The sequence below is a fragment of the Mustelus asterias genome, unplaced genomic scaffold (assembly GCF_964213995.1).
Source record: "Mustelus asterias unplaced genomic scaffold, sMusAst1.hap1.1 HAP1_SCAFFOLD_2722, whole genome shotgun sequence".
Classification (NCBI taxonomy): domain Eukaryota; kingdom Metazoa; phylum Chordata; class Chondrichthyes; order Carcharhiniformes; family Triakidae; genus Mustelus; species Mustelus asterias.
The window spans coordinates 132-25,380 of NW_027592667.1; the positions used below are offsets into that span (position 1 = coordinate 132).

Consider the following 25,249-nt stretch of genomic DNA (forward strand, 5'->3'; position numbering starts at 1 on the left):
CCAGTGAACCCCCAGCACCCACTGGAACTACAGCCCCCTCCCAGCACAGCTCAACCGGGACAGGCTGTACACGGGCAGGAAAATAGAGAGGTGGCAGGGGATTGGGGGGGGGGGGGGGGGGGGGGGGGGGAGAGTGTGGGGGGGGGTGGGGAGAGTGTGGGGGGGGTGGGGGAGAGTGTGGGGGGGGGTGGGGAGAGTGTGGGGGGGGTGGGGGAGAGTGTGGGGGGGGTGGGGAGAGTGTGGGGGGGGTGGGGAGAGTGTGGGGGGGGTGGGGAGAGTGTGGGGGGGGTGGGGAGAGTGTGGGGGGGGTGGGGAGAGTGTGGGGGGGGTGGGGAGAGTGTGGGGGGGGTGGGGAGAGTGTGGGGGGGGTGGGGAGAGTGTGGGGGGGGTGGGGAGAGTGTGGGGGGGGTGGGGAGAGTGTGGGGGGGGTGGGGAGAGTGTGGGGGGGGGTGGGGGAGAGTGTGGGGGGGGTGGGGAGAGTGTGGGGGGGGGTGGGGAGAGTGGTGGGCGGGGTGGGGAGAGTGTGGGCGGGGGGGGGAGAGTGTGGGCGGGGTGGGGAGAGTGTGGGGGGGGTGGGGAGGAGTGTGGGCGGGGTGGGGAGAGTGTGGGGGGGGGTGGGGAGAGTGTGGGCGGGGTGGGGAGAGTGTGGGGCGGGGTGGGGAGAGTGTGGGCGGGGTGGGGAGAGTGTGGGCGGGGTGGGGAGAGTGTGGGCGGGGTGGGGAGAGTGTGGGCGGGGTGGGGAGAGTGTGGGCGGGGTGGGAGAGTGTGGGCGGGGTGGGGAGAGTGTGGGCGGGGTGGGGAGAGTGTGGGCGGGGTGGGGAGAGTGTGGGCGGGGTGGGGAGAGTGTGGGCGGGGTGGGGAGAGTGTGGGCGGGGTGGGGAGAGTGTGGGCGGGGTGGGGAGAGTGTGGGCGGGGTGGGGAGAGTGTGGGCGGGGTGGGGAGAGTGTGGGCGGGGTGGGGGAGAGTGTGGGCGGGGCGGGGGGAGAGTGTGGGCGGGGCGGGGAGAGTGTGGGCGGGGCGGGGAGAGTGTGGGCGGGGCGGGGAGAGTGTGGGCGGGGCGGGGAGAGTGTGGGCGGGGCGGGGAGAGTGGGGTGGGCGGGGCGGGGAGAGTGTGGGCGGGTGGGGGAGAGAGTGGGCGGGTGGGGAGAGTGTGGCGGGCGGGAGAGAGTGGGCGGGTGGGGAGAGTGTGGGCGGGTGGGGAGAGTGTGGGCGGGTGGGGAGAGTGTGGGCGGGGTGGGGAGAGTGTGGGCGGGTGGGGAGAGTGTGGGCGGGTGGGGAGAGTGTGGGCGGGGTGGGGAGAGTGTGGGCGGGTGGGGAGAGTGTGGGCGGGTGGGGAGAGTGTGGGCGGGTGGGGAGAGTGTGGGCGGGTGGGGAGAGTGTGGCGGGTGGGGAGAGTGTGGGCGGGTGGGGAGAGTGTGGGCGGGTGGGGAGAGTGTGGGCGGGTGGGGAGAGTGTGGGCGGGTGGGGAGAGTGTGGGCGGGTGGGGAGAGTGTGGGCGGGTGGGGAGAGTGTGGGCGGGTGGGGAGAGTGTGGGCGGGTGGGGAGAGTGTGGGCGGGTGGGGAGAGTGTGGGCGGGTGGGGAGAGTGTGGGCGGGTGGGGAGAGTGTGGGCGGGTGGGAGAGTGTGGGCGGGTGGGGAGAGTGTGGGGGGGTGGGGAGAGTGTGGGGGGGTGGGGAGAGTGTGGGGGGGTGGGGAGAGTGTGGGGGGGTGGGGAGAGTGTGGGGGGTGGGGAGAGTGTGGGGGGGTGGGGAGAGTGTGGGGGGGTGGGGAGAGTGTGGGGGGGTGGGGAGAGTGTGGGGGGCTGGGGAGAGGGTGGGGGGTGGGGAGAGTGTGGGGGGGTGGGGAGAGTGTGGGGGGGTGGGGAGAGTGTGGGGGGGTGGGGAGAGTGTGGGGGGGTGGGGAGAGTGTGGGGGGGTGGGGAGAGTGTGGGGGGGTGGGGAGAGTGTGGGGGGGTGGGGAGAGTGTGGGGGGTTGGGGAGAGTGTGGGGGGTTGGGGAGAGTGTGGGGGGTTGGGGAGAGTGTGGGGGGTTGGGGAGAGTGTGGGGGGTTGGGAGAGTGTGGGGGGTTGGGGAGAGTGTGGGGGGGTGGGGAGAGTGTGGGGGGGTGGGGAGAGTGTGGGGGGGTGGGGAGAGTGTGGGGGGGTGGGGAGAGTGTGGGAGGTGGGGAGAGTGTGGGGGGGTGGGGAGAGCGTGGGGGGGTGGGGAGAGCGTGGGGGGGTGGGGAGAGCGTGGGGGGGTGGGGAGAGCGTGGGGGGTGGGGAGAGCGTGGGGGGGTGGGAGAGCGTGGGGGGGTGGGGAGAGCGTGGGGGGTGGGGAGAGCGTGGGGGGGTGGGGAGAGCGTGGGGGGGTGGGGAGAGCGTGGGGGGGTGGGGAGAGCGTGGGGGGGTGGGGAGAGCGTGGGGGGGTGGGGAGAGCGTGGGGGGGTGGGGAGAGCGTGGGGGGGTGGGGAGAGCGTGGGGGGGTGGGGAGAGCGTGGGGGGGTGGGGAGAGCGTGGGGGGGTGGGGAGAGCGTGGGGGGTGGGGAGAGCGTGGGGGGGGTGGGGAGAGCGTGGGGGGGGGTGGGGAGAGCGTGGGGGGGGGTGGGGAGAGCGTGGGGGGGGTGGGGGAGAGCGTGGGGGGGGTGGGAGAGCGTGGGGGGGGGGTGGGGAGAGCGTGGGGGGGGGTGGGGAGAGCGTGGGGGGGGGTGGGGAGAGCGTGGTGGGGGTGGGGAGAGCGTGGGGGGGGGATGGGGAGAGCGTGGGGGGGGGTGGGGAGAGCGTGGGGGGGGTGGGGAGAGCGTGGGGGGGTGGGGAGAGCGTGGGGGGGTGGGGAGAGTGTGGGGGGGGGTGGGGGAGCGTGGGGAGAGCGTGGGGGGGTGGGGAGAGCGTGGGGGGGTGGGGAGAGCGTGGGGGGGTGGGGAGAGCGTGGGGGGTGGGGAGAGCGTGGGGGGGTGGGGAGAGCGTGGGGGGTGGGGAGAGCGTGGGGGGGTGGGGAGAGCGTGGGGGGTGGGGAGAGCGTGGGGGGGGTTGGGGAGAGCGTGGGGGGGGTGGGGAGAGCGTGGGGGGGGTGGGGAGAGCGTGGGGGGGGGGTGGGGAGAGTGTGGTGGGGGTGGGGAGAGTGGGGTGGGTGTAGGTGCAGGAGGGGAGTGGGGGAGGGGAGGGGTCATAGGGCTGGAACATGTTTCTTGACGATGATGCGAATGAAGGTTGAAAAGTAAGTTTGTGTCATCCTCGGGTCAGTTCTCATTCTTCCCCTGGTTTCAGAGACATTGGCAATCACGTGGGTACGGGGGAGGCTGGCAAGAGAGTCAAATCATTGGCACCAGGTCTGCCTCGGGTCAGTGTCTGTCTGTGTGGAGTCTGCATGTTCTCCCCATGTCTGCGTGGGTTTCCTCCGGGTGCTCCGGTTTCCTCAAACACTCAAGGTGTGCGGGTTTCGGTGGATTGGCCATGCTAAATGCGCAGGGTTAAAGGGATAGGGCGGAGGGGAGGGCCTGGGTGAGGTGCTCTTTCGGAGGGTTGGTACAGACTCGATGGGCCGAACGGCCTCTGCCTGTACTGTAGGGTACTCCCACTCAGCACAGACTGCTCCTCTCCCATCGTCTAAGGTTAACAAGCAGAGGAAGACGTGTGAGCCTCGAAAACACAGCAATTTGTTTAGATATTTTATTTTAATTGACAATATGCTCCCATTTGAGTGACTTCGTACCGTTTGTGCTTCATTTCCCCTTTTGCTGAGCTCGTGTTCTGGGGGATCAGAGTCCACCCGCTGCTACCGGAGCCCCTGGAGAAATCTTTCCCTCAGCCTCAATGTGACGTGACTGAGAAAGGGTATGGGCAGCGTTCGGGCAGCGTACACACTCGTCTCACAGTCTGTGTGAATAGGCCACTCGCAGCGTACAGGCAGCGTACAGGCAGAGTACAGGCAGAGTACAGGCAGAGTACAGGCAGAGTACAGGCAGCGTACAGGCAGCGTACAGGCAGAGTACAGGCAGCGTACAGGCAGAGTACAGGCAGAGTACAGGCAGCGTACAGGCAGCGTACAGGCAGCGTACAGGCAGCGTACACACCAGCCTCTCTGTCGAGGGCAGACTCTGCATCTTACACAGGAGAGCCTCAGTATGCCCCTCCCACTCAGAGAAGGCAGAAAGGGATCCTCAGGGGAACAGAGAACAAAGTAAAAGCTTTCATTCACATAAATGCCATTCACCACCTCAAAAATACTTTTCAAATGCACTCAGTATTGTGGGAAGAACAGCAGCTAATTTGCGCAAGGCAAGATGTCACAGACAGAGACGGGGTCAGTGAGCAGAGCCTGAGTGAGGTTGCTTCAGGGATTGGTATTGGTCAGTACACCAGTGAAAGTCCGAGAATCATACAGAACACAATTGGTCCATCAAAGCGGGACGGAGGGCAATCGGATTACCAGCATTGCTCCCTCCTCATGTCCCTGGAGCTTTCTCCGTATCGAGTAAATGGAGCATCCTTTCCAAAGTCATTATTTGACTCCCTCGCTCTTCAGTATCATGCCGTGGGATCTCCAACAGCCACCTGAGGGGACAGACAGAACGTTGGTGTGCTGCCTCACCCAGGGGCACTGCCAGCGTCTCCCAGCACTGCAATCTGTGTGTGTGTGTCACTGCTCAAAGCCCTGCAGTGGGGCTTGAAGCCACCACCTTGGGTTCAGACGGGAATTCCACCAACCGAAATGAAACGGACACTCGAGGCCAAACACCTGGGAACGCCGGCTCCAAATCACTGTCCCGTCAGCGACTTACGGAGCAGAGACTGTGGCACGGGGAAGGGAGGGAGTTTTTCCACATTGCGATCGGGGGGCTTTGCGACGAGATCCTATGGACTGTGGTTGCCAGCGGGTGATTAATTGGTCTGCTCTGTGAGACACAGAGGGTTCGACAGTCTGCGGTGTGGCATCAACCAAGCAATTTAAATTATTCCCTCAAACAGGCTGTCTTATTAACAAAGCAGCAAGTTCTGTGGGTCGCAAACCTCCACAGATAGAGGCTGCAGTCTGTGTGTGACCTCACCCCGCAGAGAGAGTTATTCAGGGCCATCAGCATCATCAGCACCATTCACTGTCACACACAAACAAGAGGCCCAAGTGATGACAGGAATCACAGGAGTGTGTTGGAGTGCCTCGTTCAATAGGAATTTAATGTGTTAGGAAATATTTGGGGGAGGGGAGTTTGCAGTCACATGATGTTAGTAGGGGTGTTTCGAGGGGATCCCCAGAGTACCCGTTTCCTGTGTGTAGACCAGGTGACGGTGGACGGACTGACGGGCGACTCCTTTCGCGCTGTCTCTCGGCAAGCCCAACCATTCGCCCAGCTCCAGTCTCCTCATCACTTTGTCATCCTCCAGATTTCCACAGACATGGATCCAGAAGCTGCTGCCAGCACGTCCCCCTCCACGCTGATCTGTATCAGGGAACATCGGAATTCTCATTAACGTTCCCAGCACCATCTCCGCAAAGCGTGCAGCTCTTCCCCTCCCCGTAAACACACAGGCTCCCCCACCCCGGGAAACACATAGCTCCCCCCGCACCCCCACCTCTGGGCAAACACACAGCCCCCCAACCACCACCCCCACCCCCACCCCCCTCGGGCAAACACACAGACCCACCCCACCCCCACCCCTGGGCAAACACACAGGCCCCCAACCACTCCCCCCAACCCCCGGGCAAACACACAGCCCCCCAACCCCCCCCCGGGCAAACACACAGCCCCCCAACCCCCCCCCGGGCAAACACACAGCCCCCCCCCCCCAGGCAAACACACAGCCCCCCCCCCCCAGGCAAACACACAACACACACACACAGACTGACTGTACTCCAAACCCACAACACACAGACTGACTGTACTCCAAACCCACAACACACAGACTGACTGTACTCCAAACCCACAACACACAGACTGACTGTACTCCAAACCCACAACACACAGACTGACTGTACTCCAAACCCACAACACACAGACTGACTGTACTCCAAACCCACAACACACAGACTGACTGTACTCCAAACCCACAACACACAGACTGACTGTACTCCAAACCCACAACACACACACACTGTACTCCAAACCCACAGCACACACAGACTGACTGTACTCCAAACCCACAACACACAGACTGACTGTACTCCAAACCCACAACACACACAGACTGACTGTACTCCAAACCCACAACACACACACAGACTGTACTCCAAACCCACAGCACACACACAGACTGACTGTACTCCAAACCCACAACACACACAGACTGACTGTACTCCAAACCCACAGCACACACAGACTGACTGTACTCCAAACCCACAGCACACACAGACTGACTGTACTCCAAACCCACAGCACACACAGACTGACTGTACTCCAAACCCACAGCCCACAAGAGTGACTGTACTCCAAACCCACAACACACAGACTGACTGTACTCCAAACCCACAACACACACAGACTGACTGTACTCCAAACCCACAACTCACACAGACTGACTGTACTTACCCCATTCACCACATCTCCATGGGGCAAAGTGAAAAGTGTGTTTGGAGGTTCTGTAGGCACATGGACCTGGAGAGAGAGAGAGAGAGAGAACACCCACCCTGATTAGTACACTATTGCAAACAAAACCCACTCAACCAGTCCCTCACCATACCACACACCGGAGCTGTGGAATAGCACTCATGGAGTTAAACGCTGAGAACAGTTTGCACAGACTCTGTCGTATGGAGAGGAATGAATGATAATCAGCTTGAGGTGTTTAAAATGGGTAAAGGGTCTAGGATAAAGGCAAAACCATCTTCAATTTACAGCCAAATCATTTTGGAGGGAATTTAGGGACGGCACGGTGGCACAGTGGTTAGCACTGCTGCCTCACAGCACCAGGGACCCGGGTTCAATTCCAGCCTCGGGTCACTGTCTGTGCAGAGTCTGCACATTCTCCCCGTGTCTGCGTGGGTTTCCTCCGGGTGCTCTGGTTTCCTCCCACAGTCTGAAAGACATGTGGGTTAGGTGGATTGGCCATGCTAAATTGCCTCTGAGTGTTAGGGGGACCAGCCACGGTAAATACGTTTGGTTACGGGATAGGACCTGGGTGGGATTGTGGTCGGTGCAGACTCGATGGGCCGAATGGCCTCCTTCTGCACTGTAGGGATTCTATGATTCCAGGAGATATTTTATCACAGGGAGGCCAAGTGAAATCTGGATTCACTCCACATTATCACAGGGATTTAAATGGCAATGCTGATATGGAACACCGGCTGCTAAATGGAGTTCAGATGCAGCTCAGGCAAAATCTAATCCAGGGTGGAAAGGGCTGAGTGGCCTCTTTCTGTCCTAGTATAAATCCACTAGGAGACATCTTTGTGCTCCCTCCTCCCCTGGTGAAGACACAGACTCGCTGTTGGCCACTGGGTCAAAGTGTGTTAAAACTGGATTCAAGTCCACATCCCCCGTAACAGGCAGAGAAGAGGCGGAGAGCAAGTGGTTCCCTAGGCAGTCACAGGAGGACATCTTAGACTGAGTTGAGGAGGAATTTCTTGGTTCAGAGGGTGGTGAATCTTTGGAGTTCTCTACCCAGAGGGATGTGGACACTCAGTCACTGAGTATGTTCAAAACCCAATCCGAGAGATTTTGGGACACTGCGGGTACGGGGGCGATGGGGAAAATGATCGGCCGTGATTGGTTTGACTGGTGGAGCAGGCTCGATGGGCTGAATGGCCTACCCCTGCTCCTACTGTTACTATCAGTCCCTATCCCAGTCCCAGCAAACCGCAGAGAGCAGGAATCATATACCCTCAGAGCTGTGTGTGTGTCTGCCGAGGGAGAGAGCCAACACTTCAGCCCACGTAACTGCCACAGATCAGATCCAGAGACTGGCATTGACACGATGGGCCGAAGGGTCTCTTTTTGTGCTGCTATGACTTACCTTAATTGTTTTATCTGTCGAGGATGAGTACAAGGTGCCGAGAGAATGTCTGATTCCAGTCAGCTGTGAACGATGTCCGACGTTAAAACACTAAGAGAAAGAGAAAGGATTGGTCACTCAGAGAGACTGAGTGACAACTCAGCCAATGGCTGCTGGCATGATTCCTGTCACTCTATAATCCCCCATAGCTCAGCACCTTGTAGAACGAACGTTCCCACCCCCTACCCCCCGGGCCCTACCTTGGCATGCTGGAAGCTGCCATCCTGTTGGTCAAAGACATGGACCAGACCCCACTTGTCACCAGCCCACAGCTCACCCGGAGTGTACGACATGGTCAACAGGTAGGAATCCAACTGAGGGGAGAAGGGGAGAGAGAGAGAGGGAGTGAGAGACAACAAGGCAGAGAGATTCGGCCAGGGGCTGAGGGGGGGTGACTGATATGGACAGGGAGGGCTCAGCCAGGGGATGATGGGGGGGAGGGTTGGGGTGTGTGTGTGTGGGAGGACTCAGCCAGGGGGTGAGGGGGCTGTACGGGGTGAGGGGGCAGTGGGGTGGGAATGGGGTGTGGAGGGGGGGGGAGGGCTCAGCCAGGGGGTGAGGGGGGTGTAGGGGGTGAGGGGGCAGTGGGGTGGGGATGGGGTGTGTGTGTGAGGGCTCAGCCAGGGGGTGAGGGGGGTGTAGGGGGGTGGGGTGTGGGGTGTGTGTGTGTGGGGGGGCTCAGCCAGGGGGTGAGGGGGGTGTAGGGGGTGAGGGGGCAGTGGGGTGTGGGGGTCTGTGTGTGTGTGTGTGTGGGAGGGATTGGGCAGAGGGTGAGAGGGTGTGGGGGGGGGGGGGGGAGTTGAATGTGGCCAGGGGCTGATGTGGGGGACAGGCTATGTTCGATTCTGTGTCTTTAACCGGGGCGCTAACGTCCTCGGGTACCTGAAGCTTTTGAAGAACATGATTGGTTCGCCGATCGACCACCACTAGGGTGCGATCCTCACTGCCACTCAGGATAAATCGATCATCAGCAGCGAGACAGAGGACAGCACTGGAGTGCAGCTTCCGGCTGGATAACACTGGGTAACCAGCTGCAGACACACGAGAGGGAATTTAAACAGCAATTAATATCACTGTTCACATTAGACTGGCCTCTGCCTCCCACACACAGCAACATAAGCAGCTAAATCCCTCAACAACATTCCACCCAAGGGAATCAATGGCAATGAAACAGGAAGACGTGACTGCGAGGAGGGGGTGGTGAGGAAGAGACCCTCCTCTCCTACTCTCTCTGGGGTACAGTTCCTCCTCTCTGACTCTCCCTGGGGTACAGTTCCTCCTCTCCGACTCTCCCTGGGGTACAGATCCCTCTCCGACTCTCCCTGGGGTACAGATCCCTCTCCGACTCTCCCTGGGGTACAGTTCCTCCTCTCCGACTCTCCCTGGGGTACAGATCCCTCTCCTGACTCTCTCTGTAGTACAGTTCCTCCTCTCCAACTCTCCCTGGAGTACAGTTCCCCCTCTCCTGACTCTCCCTCGGGTACAGTTCCCTCTCTCCTGACTCTCCCTGGGGTACAGTTCCCTCTCTCCTGACTCTCCCTGGGGTACAGATCCCTCTCCTGACTCTCTCTGGAGTACATTTCCCCCTCTCCTGACTCTCCCTGGGGTACAGTTCCCCCTCTCCTGACTCTCCCTGGGGTATCGTTCCCCCTCTACTGACTCTCCCTGGGGTATAGTTCCCCCTCTACTGACTCTCCCTGGGGTACAGTTCCCTCTCTCCGACTCTCTCTGGGGTACAGATTCCCCTCTCCTGACTCTCTCTGGGGTATAGATTCCCCTCTCCTGACTCTCCCTGGGGTACAGATCCCTCTCTCCGACTCTCTCTGGGGTACAGATTCCCCTCTCCTGACTCTCCCTGGGGTACAGTTCCTCCTCTCCGATTCTCCCTGGGGTACAGTTCCTCCTCTCCGATTCTCCCTGGGGTACAGTTCCTCCTCTCCGACTCTCTCTGGGGTACAGATTCCCTCTCTCCGACTCTCTCTGGGGTACAGATTCCCCTCTCCTGACTCTCTCTGGGGTATAGATTCCCCTCTCCTGACTCTCCCTGGGGTACAGTTCCCTCTCTCCGACTCTCTCTGGGGTACAGTTCCCCCTCTACTGACTCTCCCTGGGGTACAGTTCCCTCTCTCCGACTCTCTCTGGGGTACAGATTCCCCTCTCCTGACTCTCCCTGGGGTACAGATTCCCCTCTCCTGACTCTCCCTGGGGTACGGTTCCTCCTCTCCGATTCTCCCTGGGGTACAGTTCCCTCTCTCCGACTCTCTCTGGGGTACAGATTCCCCTCTCCTGACTCTCCCTGGGGTACAGTTCCTCCTCTCCGATTCTCCCTGGGGTACAGTTCCTCCTCTCCTGAAGATGATTTCTCGTTTGTAATTCTCTTTTCATCCGTTCCTGGGACCTGGGCATCGCTGGCTGGCCAGTATTTATTGCCCTTCCTAGTTGCCCTTTAACTGAGTGGTTCGCCCGGCCATTTCAGAGGGCAGTTGAGAGTCAACCACACATTGCTGTGGTTCTGGAGTCACATGTCGGCCAGGCTGGGGAAGGAGGCAGATTTCCTTCCCTAAAGGGTATTAGTGAACCAGATGGGTTTTTACGACAATCGACAATAGTTTCAGGGTCATCAGTAGATTCTTAATTCCAGATATTTTTTATTGAATTCAAATTCCACCATCTGCCGTGGCGGGATTCGAACCCGGGTCCCCAGAACATTCGCTGAGTTTCTGGATGAACAGTCCAGTGATAATACCACTGGGCCATCACCTCCCCATGATCAAAACCCTGACCACACTTGAGCTGAAACAAAACGTCACCTTGACAAAGAGATGGAGATGGAAGCAGTGATCTAACCTCGTGGGTCATAGAGAGTCACGGTTTTATCATAGGATCCCGTTACCAGCACATCGGAGAGGTAAACCAGACACAGCACAGCTGCCTTCCCTCTGTGGAAATAAAATCTCAGTCACTGCGTTTCTAATGATTAAACTGGGCTGCAGTCCGCACCCCCCCCCCCCCCCCCCCAAGTATACTAATTCCACTGTCCCACCAGTGCAGACAGTATTCCAGACACTGCGCCATCCCCAAACTGCACAGCGACAAGTTGCGTTCCGGTCCCCCAGGAGGGTCTGACTGGAGGGAATCACAATCCCCAACCAGCCATCAGCTGAGACCTACACTTCATGCAGCAAGATCCCGAGGGGACGCCTCCCCGCTGAACCTGGCGGCTTCGAAATGCAAGTGTCTCACCCCAAAGTTCAACTCTGTTAAAGAAGCAACGCGGGACCGAGCGTTCCCCCCTTCCTCCACCACCCCCCCAGGTCTCAATCCCCGGGACCAAGCGTCCTCCCACCTCCCCCCCAGGTCCCAGTCCCTCAATCCCCAGGGACCGAGCGTCCTCCCACCCTCCACCTGCACCCCCCCAGGTCCCAGTCCCAGGGTCCGAGCGTCCTCCCCACCCTCCACCCCACCCCCAGGTCTCAGTCCCCGGGACCGAGCTTCCTCCCACCCTCCACCCCCCTCCAGGTCCCAGACCCCAGGACCGAGCATTCCCCCCTTTCTCCACCCCTCCCAGGTCCCAGTCCCCGGGACCGAGCGTCCTCCCACGTCTCAGTCCCCGGGACTGAGCGTCCTTCCGGTCTCAATCCCCGGGACCGAGTGTCCTTCCGGTCTCAATCCCCGGGACCGAGTGTCCTTCCGGTCTCAATCCCCGGGACCGAGTGTCCTTCCGGTCTCAATCCCCGGGACCGAGTGTCCTTCCGGTCTCAGTCCCCGGGACCGAGTGTCCTTCCGGTCTCAATCCCCGGGACCGAGTGTCCTTCCGGTCTCAATCCCCGGGACCGAGTGTCCTTCTGGTCTCAATCCCCGGGACCGAGCGTCCTTCCGGTCTCAATCCCCGGGACCGAGCGTCCTTCTGGTCTCAATCCCCGGGACCGAGCGTCCTTCCGGTCTCAATCCCCGGGACCGAGCGTCCTTCCGGTCTCAATCCCCGGGACCGAGCGTCCTTCCGGTCTCAATCCCCGGGACCGAGCGTCCTTCTGGTCTCAATCCCCGGGACCGAGCGTCCTTCTGGTCTCAATCCCCGGGACCGAGCGTCCTTCCGGTCTCAATCCCCGGGACCGAGTGTCCTTCCGGTCTCAATCCCCGGGACCGAGTGTCCTTCCGGTCTCAATCCCCGGGACCGAGTGTCCTTCCGGTCTCAGTCCCCGGGACCGAGTGTCCTTCCGGTCTCAATCCCCGGGACCGAGTGTCCTTCCGGTCTCAATCCCCGGGACCGAGTGTCCTTCCGGTCTCAATCCCCGGGACCGAGTGTCCTTCCGGTCTCAATCCCCGGGACCGAGTGTCCTTCCGGTCTCAATCCCCGGGACCGAGTGTCCTTCCGGTCTCAATCCCCGGGACCGAGTGTCCTTCTGGTTTCAGTCTCCCATTCTACAGGTACGGAAGACACACACTAACATTCCTGAATATTCAAGGGTATTTGACATTTTGGAAAGACAGGAATAAAGGAAAAAGGAGGTGGGGTAGCTCTGTTAACAGAGGAAGAGATCAGTGCAGCAGTGAGAAATAATCTTGGTTCAGAAGGTCAAAATGTGGAATTCAAGGGAATCATCTTGGATGGAGCTAAGAGATAGTAAGGGAAAGAAGTCACTAGTGGGAATGGTTTAAAAGTCCCCTTGATAGTGACTGCACTGTCGGACCAAGGATAATCCAAGAAATCATGCTGACTTGCAAGAAAGGAATTGTAATAATTGGGGGAAATTTTAATCTTCCTGAAGAATGGAAAAATCATCTCGACAGAGGTAATCTAAAGGATGAATTCATAGAGTCTATTTGAGGTAGTTTCTTGGAACAACACATTTAGAACCAACCAGGCTATTTTAAGCCTGGTAAAGATTAATTACTGACCTCATAGTAAAGGATCCTATTGGTAAGAGTGATCATAACATTGTTATGACCAGGGAAATTCAGATGAACTGGCTCCGCTCTGTCCCCTTGGTTAATCATAACAAAGGTTTTAAAATTTCTTTTCTCCTTTTTTTCAAATCCAAATGTATGTTTTTACCATTAATACTGCGATCAGTAATCGGCCAATCAACAAGGTATTCGCCAGATAGAGAGCAAATTAACTACTAAACCCGAGGGAAAAAAGAACAAAAGACCCGACGTTACACACACAGATAACAGAAAGGAAAGCATGTTCGAGGCTGAATAAAAGTTAAAAGAATAGACCAGAAATCCTTAGCTTGTCTTTAAGGCATAAATTGTTAAATGTTGTGGCCATTTAAGTTAGCTGGTTCCTTTAGAATCGCAGAGTTGAACTGAAGCCCAGTGAGCGAGATTGGACTGTAGCAGAGGCAAGCGAGCAAGGAGATAGTCAGGTTAGGTGCGTGGGCAAAGATCAGGCAAATGGAGTTTAATGTGGGCCTGCCCATTCTGACAGGAAGAATAAAAAGGAAGCACAACGGTTGGTGGATTTGCGGATAGCGATGAGGACCATCAGAGGATACAGCAGGATATGGATCAGTTGGAGACTTGGGCGGAGAGATGGCAGATGGAGTTTAATCCAGACAAATGTGAGGTAATGCATTTTGGAAGGTCTAATACAGATAGGAAATATACAGTAAATGGCGAACCCTTAGGAGTATTGATAGGCAAAGGGATCTGGATGTACAGGTACACAGGTCACTGAAAGTGGCAACGCAGGTGGAGAAGGTAGTCAAGAAGGCATACGGCATGCTTACCTTCATTGGCCGGGGCACTGAGTTTAAAAATTGGCAAGTCATGTTGCAGCTTTATAGAACCTTAGTTCGGCCGCACTTGGAATTATAGTGTTCAATTCTGGTCGCCACACTACCAGAAAGATGTGGTGGCTTTGGAGAGGGTACAGAAAAGATTTACCAGGATGTTGCCTGGTATGGAGGGCATTAGCTATGAGGAGAGGTTGGAGAAACTTGGTTTGTTCTCACTGGAGCGATGGAGGTTGAGGGGAGACCTGATAGAAGTGTACAAGATTATGAGAGGCATGGGCAGAGTGGATAGTCAGAAGCTTTTTCCCAGGGTGGAATAGTCAGTTACTAGGGGGCATAGTTTTAAGGTGCGAGGTTTACAGGAGATGTACGAGGCAGATTTTTTACACAGAGAGTGGTGGGTGCCTGGAACTCGTTGCCGGGGGAGGTAGTGGAAGCGGATACGATAGTGACTTTTAAGGGGCGTCTTGACAAGTACATGAATAGGATGGGAATAGAGGGATATAGTCCCCGGAAGGGTAGGGGGTTTTAGTTCAGTCGGGCAGCATGGTCGGTGCAGGCTTGGAGGGCCAAAGGGCCTGTTCCTGTGCTGTAATGTCCTTTGTTCAGATGGCATCTAAATGTTGAGGGATTGCAGAGTTCTGAGATACAGAGGGACCTGGTGCATGAATCACAAAAGGCTGGTATACAGGTACAGCAAGTCACTTACAAAGCTAATAGAGTGTTGGAATTTATTGTGGGGGTATTTATGAGGAAGGGTTGGACAGGTTGGCCTTGTATCTTCCCCAGCTTAAAAAAGTAAAAGGCGACTTGATCCATTATTTTTAAACAGTGACCCCCAAGTTCTAGATTTTCCCAGAAGAGGAAACATCCTCTTCACACCCACCCTGTCAATACCCCTCAGGATCATATCTTCCAATCAAGTCGTCTCTCAACTCCAGCAGATACAAGCCCAGCCTGTCCAACCTTTCCTGACAAGATAACCCGCCCATTCCAGGCATTATTCTAGTAAAGCTGCCCTGAACTGCTTCCTACACATTTCCTTAAATAAGACGACCAGTACTGCACACACTACTCCACACGTGGTCTCACCAATGCCCCACGTAACTGAAGCATAACCTCCCCTATTCTTCCATTCAATTCCCCTCATAATAAACAAAAATATTCTGCTGGGGAAATCACAGAGAAGCTGCCACTACCTGATCTCCCGGACTGCTGCCCCTTCTGAAGCCATGTCCCAAAGCTTGACACTGCTGTCCCATGATCCCGAGCATAGCATATTGTCCTGGGCTGCGAGAGCCCAGACCCAGCCCTGGAGGAAGAGGAGAGAGTGACAGCAAGAAGCAGCAGGCACAGCAACTCACAACACTGCAGTCAGAACATAGACAACAACTTGCATTTATAGAGTGCCTTTCCCACAGTACTTCCCAGTCACTGACACAGTCTCAAAGTCCAGTCACTGTTGTTGTACTGTGGGAAGCATGGCAGCCAGCTTGTGGACAGCATGATCCCAACAAACAGCAGTATAATGCTCAGATAATCAGTCTGAGCAATGATTATTGGGCAGGCTACAAGGGGCGGGCGGGGGGGGGGGGGGGGGGGAGAAAATACTGAAAATCTGGATCCTGAAAATCTGATATAAGAACAGAAAATGCTGGATAAACTCAACATGTCTGGCAGCATCTGTGGAGAGACAAACAGAGTTAAGCATAAGACCATAAGAAATAGGGACAGGGAGTAGGCCATTGGACTGTGGGAGGAAACCGGAGCACCCGGAGGAAACCCATGCAGAAACGGGGAGCACGTGCAAGCTCCACACAGACAGTGACCCAAGGCCGGAAATGAACCTGGGTCCCCTGGAGCTGTGAGGCAGCAGCGCTAACCACTGTGCTGCCCCAGCACTGATCCCTGTGGAACTCCACTGGTTACAGGTCACCAACCTGAAAAAGAACCCCTTATCCCCACTCGCTGTTTCCTGCCCATCAGCCAATTCTCTATCCATGCCAATATAATACGTCCATGCACTCTTATGACTTAACCTTTTGTGAGGTACCTTGTTGAATACCTTCTGGAAGCTCAAATATAACACATCACTGGGTTCCCTCTATCCACTCTGGTTGAGACTTCCCCGAAAAACTCTAATAAATTAGTCAGACATGATGAAGCCATGCTGCTTGATTAGATTCTGAATTTCCAAATGTGCTGCTATTGAACAAAGAACAAAGAACAATACAGCACAGGAACAGGCCCTTCGGCCCTCCAAGCCTGTGCCGCTCCCTGGTCCAAACTAGACCATTCTTTTGTATCCCTCCATTCCCACTCCGTTCATATGACTATCTAGATAAGTCTTAAACGTTCCCAGTGTGTCCGCCTCCACCACCTTGCCCGGCAGCGCATTCCAGGCCCCCACCACCCTCTGTGTAAAATATGTCCTTCTGATATCTGTGTTAAAACTCCCCCCCTTCATCTTGAACCTATGACCCCTCGTGAATGTCACCACCGACCTGGGGAAAAGCTTCCCACCGTTCACCCTATCTATGCCTTTCATAATTTTATACACCTCTATTAAGTCTCCCCTCATCCTCCGTCTTTCCAGGGAGAACAACCCCAGTTTACCCAATCTCTCCTCATAACTAAGCCCCTCCATACCAGGCAACATCCTGGTAAACCTCCTCTGTACTCTCTCCAAAGCCTCCAAGTCCTTCTGGTAGAGTGGCGACCAGAACTGGACGCAGTATTCCAAATGCGGCCGAACCAACGTTCTATACATCTGCAACATCAGACCCCAACTTTTATACTCTATGCCCCGTCCTATAAAGGCAAGCATGCCATATGCCTTCTTCGCCACCTTCTCCACCTGTGACGTCACCTTCAAGGATCTGTGGACTTGCACACCCAGGTCCCTCTGCGTATTTATTTCCTTAATAATTAATTCCAACGTTTTTCCAACAATAGATGTTGGGCTAATTGGCCTTTTCGAATAGGGGTGTCACATTGGCAGTTTTCCAACCTTCTGGTATTTCCCCAGAGAAGGATTTTTGGAAAATTCCAGTCAACACATCCACTCTCTCCGTATCTACCTCCTTTAGGATGCTAGGGTTCTGAAGCAGAGTCAGACAGACTAAAAACATTAACTCTGTTTCTCTCTCCAGAGACGCTGACAGACTTACTGAGTTTATCCAGCATTTTCTGTTTGTGTTATCCTGAGAGAGAGCGGCCCACCTCCTGCTTTGGAATCTGTGAGGGACGTTGAGGCCTTGGTTTAATGAATGATGCAATCTTTCTAAAGGTGAATGATTTCCTCACCCAGTAGGGGGCTCAGTCGACAGATTATTCATACTCACCCCTGCCCCAGGAGATCTCCTGGAGATTCCTCCAGTTGCAATACAAGCTTACGGTGTGTCTCCTGCAGCCTGTGTGAAGGAGTGGGGAGGGGTGTTGAGAATGTATTAGGGTTGATAAAGACAATGGCAAACCAGCGGGGATCTGCACTTGCCACATAGCAAGCAGTACTTTCTCCACAATGCAGAGATCTGGCTGCGTGCCGCCGCTGTCCTCACCCTGTGTGTTCCCCGTGGTTGGTCTCCGAGCGTTTTCACCAGCACCTTCTCCCCATCCTTCCCCAAGTGCCTCAGGTCCCAGATGTTGACATTCCGATCCCTCGATCCCGAGACACACAGTGAAGCATTCTGAAGGACATGAAGAAACGGGAATTGGTACAGATCTTAGCAAACAGCAGGAAGCTGCTGTGTATCCATAGAAGCCGATAGATACTCTGGCAACGCACAGAGCGACAAAGCCCTGGGGAGGACTCACACACAGGCACAGGCAGGCAGACACAGACACACACACACACCCAGGCAGACACAGACACACACACACCCAGGCAGACACACACACACACCCAGGCAGACACACCCAGGCAGACACACACACACACCCAGGCAGACACACACACACACCCAGGCAGACACACACGTTCAGGGGGATCAGTCGGAAGGACATTGACAGCAGCAGCACCTGGATCAGCAGCACCGAATCCACGGAGGCAAAATGTCCGTCATTGAGGGAGAAATGTTCCACCTTGGGATTACTGCCTGACCAATGGGAGAGATGCTCCTCAAGCTCAATGCACGCAGTCGGCCAATCAAATTCCTTTCCTATTTAAAGAGCAACAAATTTCAACAGAGGCAGGTCTGGCCGGAATCCAACCCTCACCCTCCTCATCTCCCTCCGCCCTCACCCCCATCTCCCTCCGCCCTCACCCCCATCTCCCTCCGCCCTCACCCCCATCTCCCTCCACCCCCATCTCCCTCCGCCCTCACCCTCATCTCCCTCCACCCTCACCCCCATCTCCCTCCGCCCTCACCCCCATCTCCCTCCGCCCTCACCCCATCTCCCTCCGCCCTCACCCCCCTCCACCCTCACCCCGTCACCCTCATCCCCCTCATCCCCCTCCGCCCTCACCCCATCCCCCTCCGCCCTCACCCTCATCCCCCTCCGCCCTCACCCTCATCCCCCTCCGCCCTCACCCTCATCCCCCTCCGCCCTCACCCTCATCCCCCTCCGCCCTCACCCCCATCTCCCTCCGCCCTCACCCCCATCTCCCTCCGCCCTCACCCCCATCTCCCTCTGCCCTCACCCCCCTCCACCCTCACCCCGTCACCCTCATCCCCCTCCGCCCTCACCCCATCCCCCTCCGCCCTCACCCTCATCCCCCTCCGCCCTCACCCCATCCCCCTCCGCCCTCACCCCATCCCCCTCCGCCCTCACCCTCATCCCCCTCTGCCCTCACCCTCATCCCCCTCCGCCCTCACCCCCATCTCCCTCCGCCCTCACCCCCATCTCCCTCCGCCCTCACCCCCATCTCCCTCCGCCCTCACCCCCATCTCCCTCCGCCCTCACCCCCATCTCCCTCCGCCCTCACCCCCCTCCACCCTCACTCCGTCACCCTCATCCCCCTCTGCCCCCTCCACCCCCTCCGCCCTCATCCCCCTCCGCCCTCACCCCCATCCCCCTCCGCCCTCACCCCCATCTCCCTCCGCCCTCACCCCCATCTCCCTCCGCCCTCACCCCCATCTCCCTCCGCCCTCACCCCCATCTCCCTCCGCCCTCACCCCCATCCCCCTCCGCCCTCACCCCCATCCCCCTCCGCCCTCACCCCCATCTCCCTCCGCCCTCACCCCCATCTCCCTCCGCCCTCACCCCCATCTCCCTCCGCCCTCACCCCCATCTCCCTCCGCCCTCACCCTCATCCCCCTCTGCCCTCACCCTCATCCCCTTCCGCCCTCACCCTCATCTCCCTCTACCCTCACCCCATCACCCTCATCCCCCTCCGCCCTCACCTCCCTCCGCCCTCACCTCCCTCCGCCCTCACCTTCCTCCACCCTCACCCCCCTGCCCTCACCCTCATCTCCCTCCACCCTCACCCCGTCACCCTCATCCCCCTCCGCCCTCACCCTCATCTCCCTCCACCCTCATCCCCCTCCGCCCTCACCCTCATCTCCCTCCACCCTCACCCCGTCACCCTCATCCCCCTCCGCCCTCACCCCCCTCCACCCTCACCCCATCACCCTCATCCCCCTCCGCCCTCACCCTCATCTCCCTCCACCCTCACCCTCATCTCCCTCCGCCCTCACCCCCCTCACCCTCACACCCTCCACCCTCACCCTCATCTCCCTCCACCCTCACCCCATCACCCTCATCTCCCTCCGCCCTCACACCCTCCGCCCTCATCCCCTCCGCCCCCTCATCTCCCTCCACCATCACCCTCATCCCCCCCGCCCTCACCCTCATCCCCCTCCACCCTCACCCTCCTCATCCCCTTCCGCCCTCACCCTCATCTCCCTCCTCCCTCACCTCCCTCCTCTCATCCCCTCCACATTCACCGCACACAGTCCCTTCAAATTTATGATCGTTCTTTGCCGAAGCTAAGTTTTCTCCCACCCACATTTCACCCACGGACCAGGGGGACTGTGAGTGTGAAGGGGATGGTACGGGACGGGACGGGTGGGATGGGACGGGACGGGACGGGGGGGATGGGATGGGACGGGACGGGACGGGGGGGACGGGACGGGACGGGGGGGATGGGACGGGACGGGGGGGATGGGACGGGACGGGACGGGGGGGATGGGACGGGACGGGGGGGACGGGACGGGGGGGATGGGACGGGACGGGGGGGACGGGACGGTGGGGACGGATGGGGGGGACGGATGGGGGGGACGGGAAGGGACGGAATGGAGGGGACGGGACGGAATGGAGGGAACAGGACGGGGGGGACGGGACGGGGGGGACGGGACGGGGGGGACGGGACGGGGGGGACGGGACGGGGGGGACGGGACGGGGGGGACGGGACGGGGGGGACGGGACGGGGGGGACGGGACGGGGTGGACGGGACCGGGGGGACGGGACGGGGGGGACGGGACGGGGGGGACGGGACGGGGGGGACGGGACGGGGGGGACGGGACGGGGGGGACGGGACGGGGTGGACGGGACCGGGGGGACGGGACGGGGGGGACGGGACGGGGGGGACGGGACGGGGGGGACGGGACGGGGGGGACGGGACAGGGGGGACGGGACGGGACGGGGGGGACGGGACGGGGGGGACGGGACGGGGGGGACGGGGGGGACGGGGGGGACGGGACGGGGGGGACGGGACGGGGGGGACGGGACGGGGGGGACGGGACGGGGGAGACGGGACGGAGGGAGACGGGACGGGGGGAGACGGGGGGGGGGGGGGGGGGGGGGGACGGGGGGGGGACGGGGGGGGGGGGACGGGACGGGACGGGGGGGGACGGGACGGAGGGGGGGGGGGGGACGGGACGGAGGGGGGGGGGGGGACGGGACGGGGGGGGGACGGGACGGGGGGGGGACGGGACGGGGGGGGACGGGACGGGGGGGGACGGGACGGGACGAGGGGGGACGGGGGGGATGGGACGGGACGGGGGGGGATGGGACGGGACGGGACGGGGGGGGACGGGACGGGGGGGACGGGACGGGGGGGGACGGGACGGGACGAGGGGGGACGGGGGGGATGGGACGGGACGGGGGGGGATGGGACGGGACGGGACGGGGGGGGGGACGGGACGGGGGGGGGACGGGACGGGGGGGGGACGGGACGGGGGGGGACGGGACGGGACGGGGGGGGGGACGGGACGGGGGAGGGGGGACGGGACGGGGGAGGGGGGACGGGACGGGGGAGGGGGGACGGGACGGGGGAGGGGTGACGGGACGGGGGAGGGGGGACGGGACGGGGGAGGGGGGACGGGACGGGGGAGGGGGGACGGGACGGAGGGGGGACGGGACGGGGGGGGGACGGGACGGGGGGGGGAAGGGACGGGGGGGGGACGGGACGGGGGGGGGACGGGACGGGGGGGGACGGGACGGGGGGGGGACGGGACGGGGGGGGACGGGACCGGGGGGGGGACGGGACGGGACCGGGGGGGGACGGGACGGGGGGGGGACGGGACGGGGGGGGGGGGGGGGAGACGGGACGGGGGGGGGGGGACGGGACGGGGGGGGGGGACGGGACGGGGGGGGGGGACGGGACGGGGGGGGGGACGGGACGGGGGGCGGGGGGGACGGGACGGGGGGGGGACGGGACGGGACGGGGGGGGGACGGGACGGGACGGGGGGGGGACGGGGGGGGGACGGGGACGGGACGGGGACGGGACGGGGGGGGGACGGGGACGGGACGGGGGGGGGACGGGGACGGGACGGGGGGGGGACGGGACGGGGGGGGGACGGGACGGGGGGGGACGGGACGGGGGACGGGACGGGACGGGGGGGCGACGGGACGGGGGGGGGGGACGGGACGGGGGGGGGGGACGGGACGGGCGGGGGGGACGGGACGGGGGGGGGGACGGGACGGGGGGGGGGACGGGACGGGGGGGGGACGGGACGGGGGGGGGGACGGGACGGGGGGGGGGGACGGGACGGGGGGGGGACGGGACGGGGGGGGGGGGACGGGACGGGGGGGGGGACGGGACGGGGGGGGGACGGGACGAGGGGGGGACGGGACGGGGGGGGACGGGACGGGGGGGGACGGGACGGGGGGGGACGGGACGGGGGGGGACCGGGACGGGGGGGGACCGGGACGGGGGGGGACCGGGACGGGGGGGGACCGGGACGGGGGGGGACCGGGACGGGGGGGGGGACGGGACGGGGGGGGGGACGGGACGGGGGGGGGGACGGGACGGGGGGGGGTACGGGACGGGGGGGGACGGGACGGGGGGGGGGACGGGACGGGGGGGGGACGGGACGGGGGGGGACGGGACGGGGGGGGATGGGACGGGGGGGGGACGGGACGGGGGGGGACGGGATGTGGGGGACGGGACGAGGGGATGGGATGGGGGGGACGGGACGGGACGGGACATGGGGACGGGACGGGACATGGGGACGGGACGCGGGGGACGGGATGTGGGGGACGGGACGAGGGGGACGGGACGAGGGGGACGGGACGAGGGGGACAGGACGAGGGGATGGGATGAGGGGACTGTGGAGGGAACTGAAACAGAGTGAGTGATAAGTGGAGAGAACATTGACCTTTGTGCAGTTTACAAACCTTCCAACACGGGGTAGCTCTGCCCAAGGATCTTCTGCGCTCGGATTCTCCAAGTCACGTGGTCAGTTAGGACACACTGAAAAGTTCGACAAACCAGTGGAAGAACTCCAAGCACAAACCTGGCGTCCAGGTATGAGCAGATCTCTAGTACCAGCTCCCAGGGCAGGGACAGCAGGCCTGACTGTCTGCTGTCTCCAGGCAGCACCTGGCTGGACCGCAGTTTGACGCTCAGGTCGCATGCACTGGATTTGCTGCTTCGGGGCTGCGACTCGCTGCTCGACTGTGGGAGGCAGCTTTGTGGCCTGGGACCAGACATTTCCGGGTTCCGTACCCGGTCCACATACTCCTGGGCCTGGATCTCCAGCTCATCCTCCTGCTCCAGCTCTGATTCGGCCCCAGTTTGAGGAGGATGGGAGCTGGTGCCGTCACACAGCTCACTCATCATCACACGTTCACTGCTCCAATCTCAGTGGAACTGAAGCTGCAAAAACAAACCAGACTTCAATGTGAATCCAGGAAAGCAGCTGCTGGCTAAAGTCAATCAGATTGTTGACAGCCTGTTGCCCATCGTGGCGCAAATCTAGAACTCGGTAAGAGGACTCCTGTTTAAAACACATGCAGAAAAAGTTATTTTCTCAAAGTCTTTGGGTTTGGAATGTTCTTCCCCAGAGAGTAGTAGAGGCTGGAACATTGAATGTATTCAAGGCCAAGTTAGACAGATTTTTGATCTACAAATGATCTACAAGGATGTGATAGCACCAGATGGGGTACAGAGGAGGTTCACCAGGATGTTGCCTGGGATGCAGCATTTGAGATATAAGGAGAGACTGGATAGGCTTGGATTGCTTTCTTTGGAGCAGAGAAGGCTGAGGGGGGAACGTGAGTGAGGTGTATAAGATTATGAGGGGTATGGACAGAGTGAATAGGGAGCAGCTGTTTCCCTTGGTTGAGGGATCAATCACAAGAGGCATAGTGTTAGGGTGAGGGACAGGAGATTCAGAGGGGATTTGAGAAAAAGCTTTTTCACTCAGATGATGATGGCAATCTGGAATGCACTGCCTGGGAAGGTAGTGGAAGCTGGAAACCTTACAACCTTTTATATTTGGGTGAGCACTTAAAATATCGTAACAGTCAAGGATATGGGACAAGTGCAGGAAAATGGGATTGGCGCATCTTTAGTGGTAGTTATTGTTGGTGGAGACTCGATGGGCTGAAGGACTTTTCTGCACCATATGACTTTATGACTATGACAAAGGAGGCGACGGTTATGGGGGTCAGGCAGGAAAGTGGAATTAAAGCCACAATCTGACCAGCCATGATCTCATTGAATGGTAGAGCAGGTTTGATGGGCCAAATGGCCTACTCCTGTATCATATTCTGGTCAAGGTCTTTGGACAATCCGTTCACAAGACGCTTCATGGCAGTGCATTTCATCAGCTTGACTGGTGCTGATCCTGACAGCCTGTCTTGCAGAGAGAGAATCACTTGTCCTGGGTGGAAGCGAGGATTTCATTCTAAGACCCTGTCTCGGTCATCAGAACTATCAACAAAGCTCAGGAAGCATTTTTCCCCAAGTTTAAGACACAAAGAGATCTTTTGACACTCCAATGATCTTCACTCGATCATGGTACAAAATAAATGAATGGAATATCCTGAAATCAGCGGGACCTACAGAGACGGGTAGCTCTTACACCACAAATTCTGTGTTCATAGAAGAACAAGAGGTTCAACAGGATGTTCAAAGTTTGATGGGGTCAATTTGAAAGAGGTGGGTGGGTGATGAGAGAACGTTGATGCAAAGGCATCAATGGTGAAACAACCAACATGAAGAGGTGTGGCCTGCGATCAGGAAGGTGCTGCCTTTTAAACACCTTCAATAGGAACTCCCAAAGGGAACAAAATAACCATTTGAAAAGGACACCAGGGACCCTTCCCCTCAGTGACCCTGGGGTCCTACACCTCTGTTCCTTCAGTGACGCCAGGGCCGTACATCTCTGCTCCCTCAGCGACCCCGGGCCGTACACCTCCGCTCCCTCAGCGACCCCGGGCTGTACACCTCCACTCCCTCAGCGACCCTAGGGATGCTATCCCCTGCTCCCTTCCTCTCGGGGACCTTCACCCCCCGGTGACCCCTCGCCAACCCTAGGGACCCTTCACCCCCTCGCCGACCCCCCCCCTTTCCTTAGTCGATCCTAGGGACCCTACTCCCCCCGCTGACTGCTCACCGACCTCAGGGACACTTCCCCCCCGTGACCTCTCGCCGACCCCGGGAACCCTACACTCCCCACCCCCCCCCCCCAACTGATCGCTCACCGACCCCAGGGACCCTACCCCCCGGTGACCTCTCGCCGACCCCGGGAACCCTACACTCCCCCACCCCCCCCCCCCCCCAACTGATCGCTCACCGACCCCAGGGACCCTACCCCCCGGTGACCTCTCGCCGACCCCGGGAACCCTACACTCCCCACCCCCCCCCCCAACTGATCGCTCACCGACCCCAGGGACCCTACCCCCCGGTGACCTCTCGCCGACCCCAGGGACCCTTCCCCCAGTGACCCCTCACCGACCCTGGGGACCCTCCCCCCGCGCTGACCCCTCCCCCCGCGCTGACCCCTCCCCCCCACGCTGACCCCTCCCCCCCGCGCTGACCCCTCCCCCCCGCGCTGACCCCTCCCCCCCGCGCTGACCCCTCCCCCCCGCGCTGACCCCTTCCCCCCGCGCTGACCCCTCCCCCCGCGCTGACCCCTCCCCCGCACTGACCCCTCCCCCGCGCTGACTCCTCCCCCCGCGCTGACTCCTCCCCCGATGCCCGGGCTCTACCCCCGCTGCAGTTTGGCCTCTCCAGGGGCCGGGCCGGGCCCGCCCTCGGAGTGAAGCCGGGGGGTTTTTCCGCTACCTTAGGCCCGCCCTCCGCTTCCGCATCCCGGCTCCGCCCGCCGGCGGCGCAGTCTGAGTGCGTCACAAAGACCACGTGACAGCCTGGCG

General features: G+C 60.3%; 1 protein-coding gene across 1 annotated transcript; it reads right to left on the reverse strand.

Moving 5' to 3' along the window:
* Window positions 1-3,636: 3,636 nt before the first annotated feature.
* Window positions 3,637-25,249, reverse strand: LOC144489963 (F-box/WD repeat-containing protein 9-like). Its single transcript, XM_078207794.1, has 11 exons — window positions 25,161-25,249; window positions 22,265-22,745; window positions 17,722-17,861; window positions 17,262-17,390; window positions 14,901-15,013; window positions 10,808-10,899; window positions 8,843-8,991; window positions 8,161-8,274; window positions 7,922-8,011; window positions 6,499-6,564; window positions 3,637-5,412 (listed from the first exon to the last, which is right to left on the reverse strand). The coding sequence occupies exons 2-11, from the start codon at window positions 22,707-22,709 to the stop codon at window positions 5,338-5,340; spliced, it is 1,413 nt and encodes a 470-aa protein (XP_078063920.1). The 5' UTR covers window positions 22,710-22,745; window positions 25,161-25,249; the 3' UTR covers window positions 3,637-5,337.

Bases quoted from the DNA above. Each gene is read 5' to 3' on its own strand.
- LOC144489963 (XM_078207794.1), bottom strand. From the start codon at position 22,709: ATGATGAGTGAGCTGTGTGACGGCACCAGCTCCCATCCTCCTCAAACT. The intron at 17,862-22,264 runs GTTTGTAAACTG...CTCTTTAAATAG, and splicing joins GAGCTACCCCGTGTTGGAAG to GAAAGGAATTTGATTGGCCG. The intron at 17,391-17,721 runs GTGCTGCTGCTG...CATGTCCTTCAG, and splicing joins ATTCGGTGCTGCTGATCCAG to AATGCTTCACTGTGTGTCTC.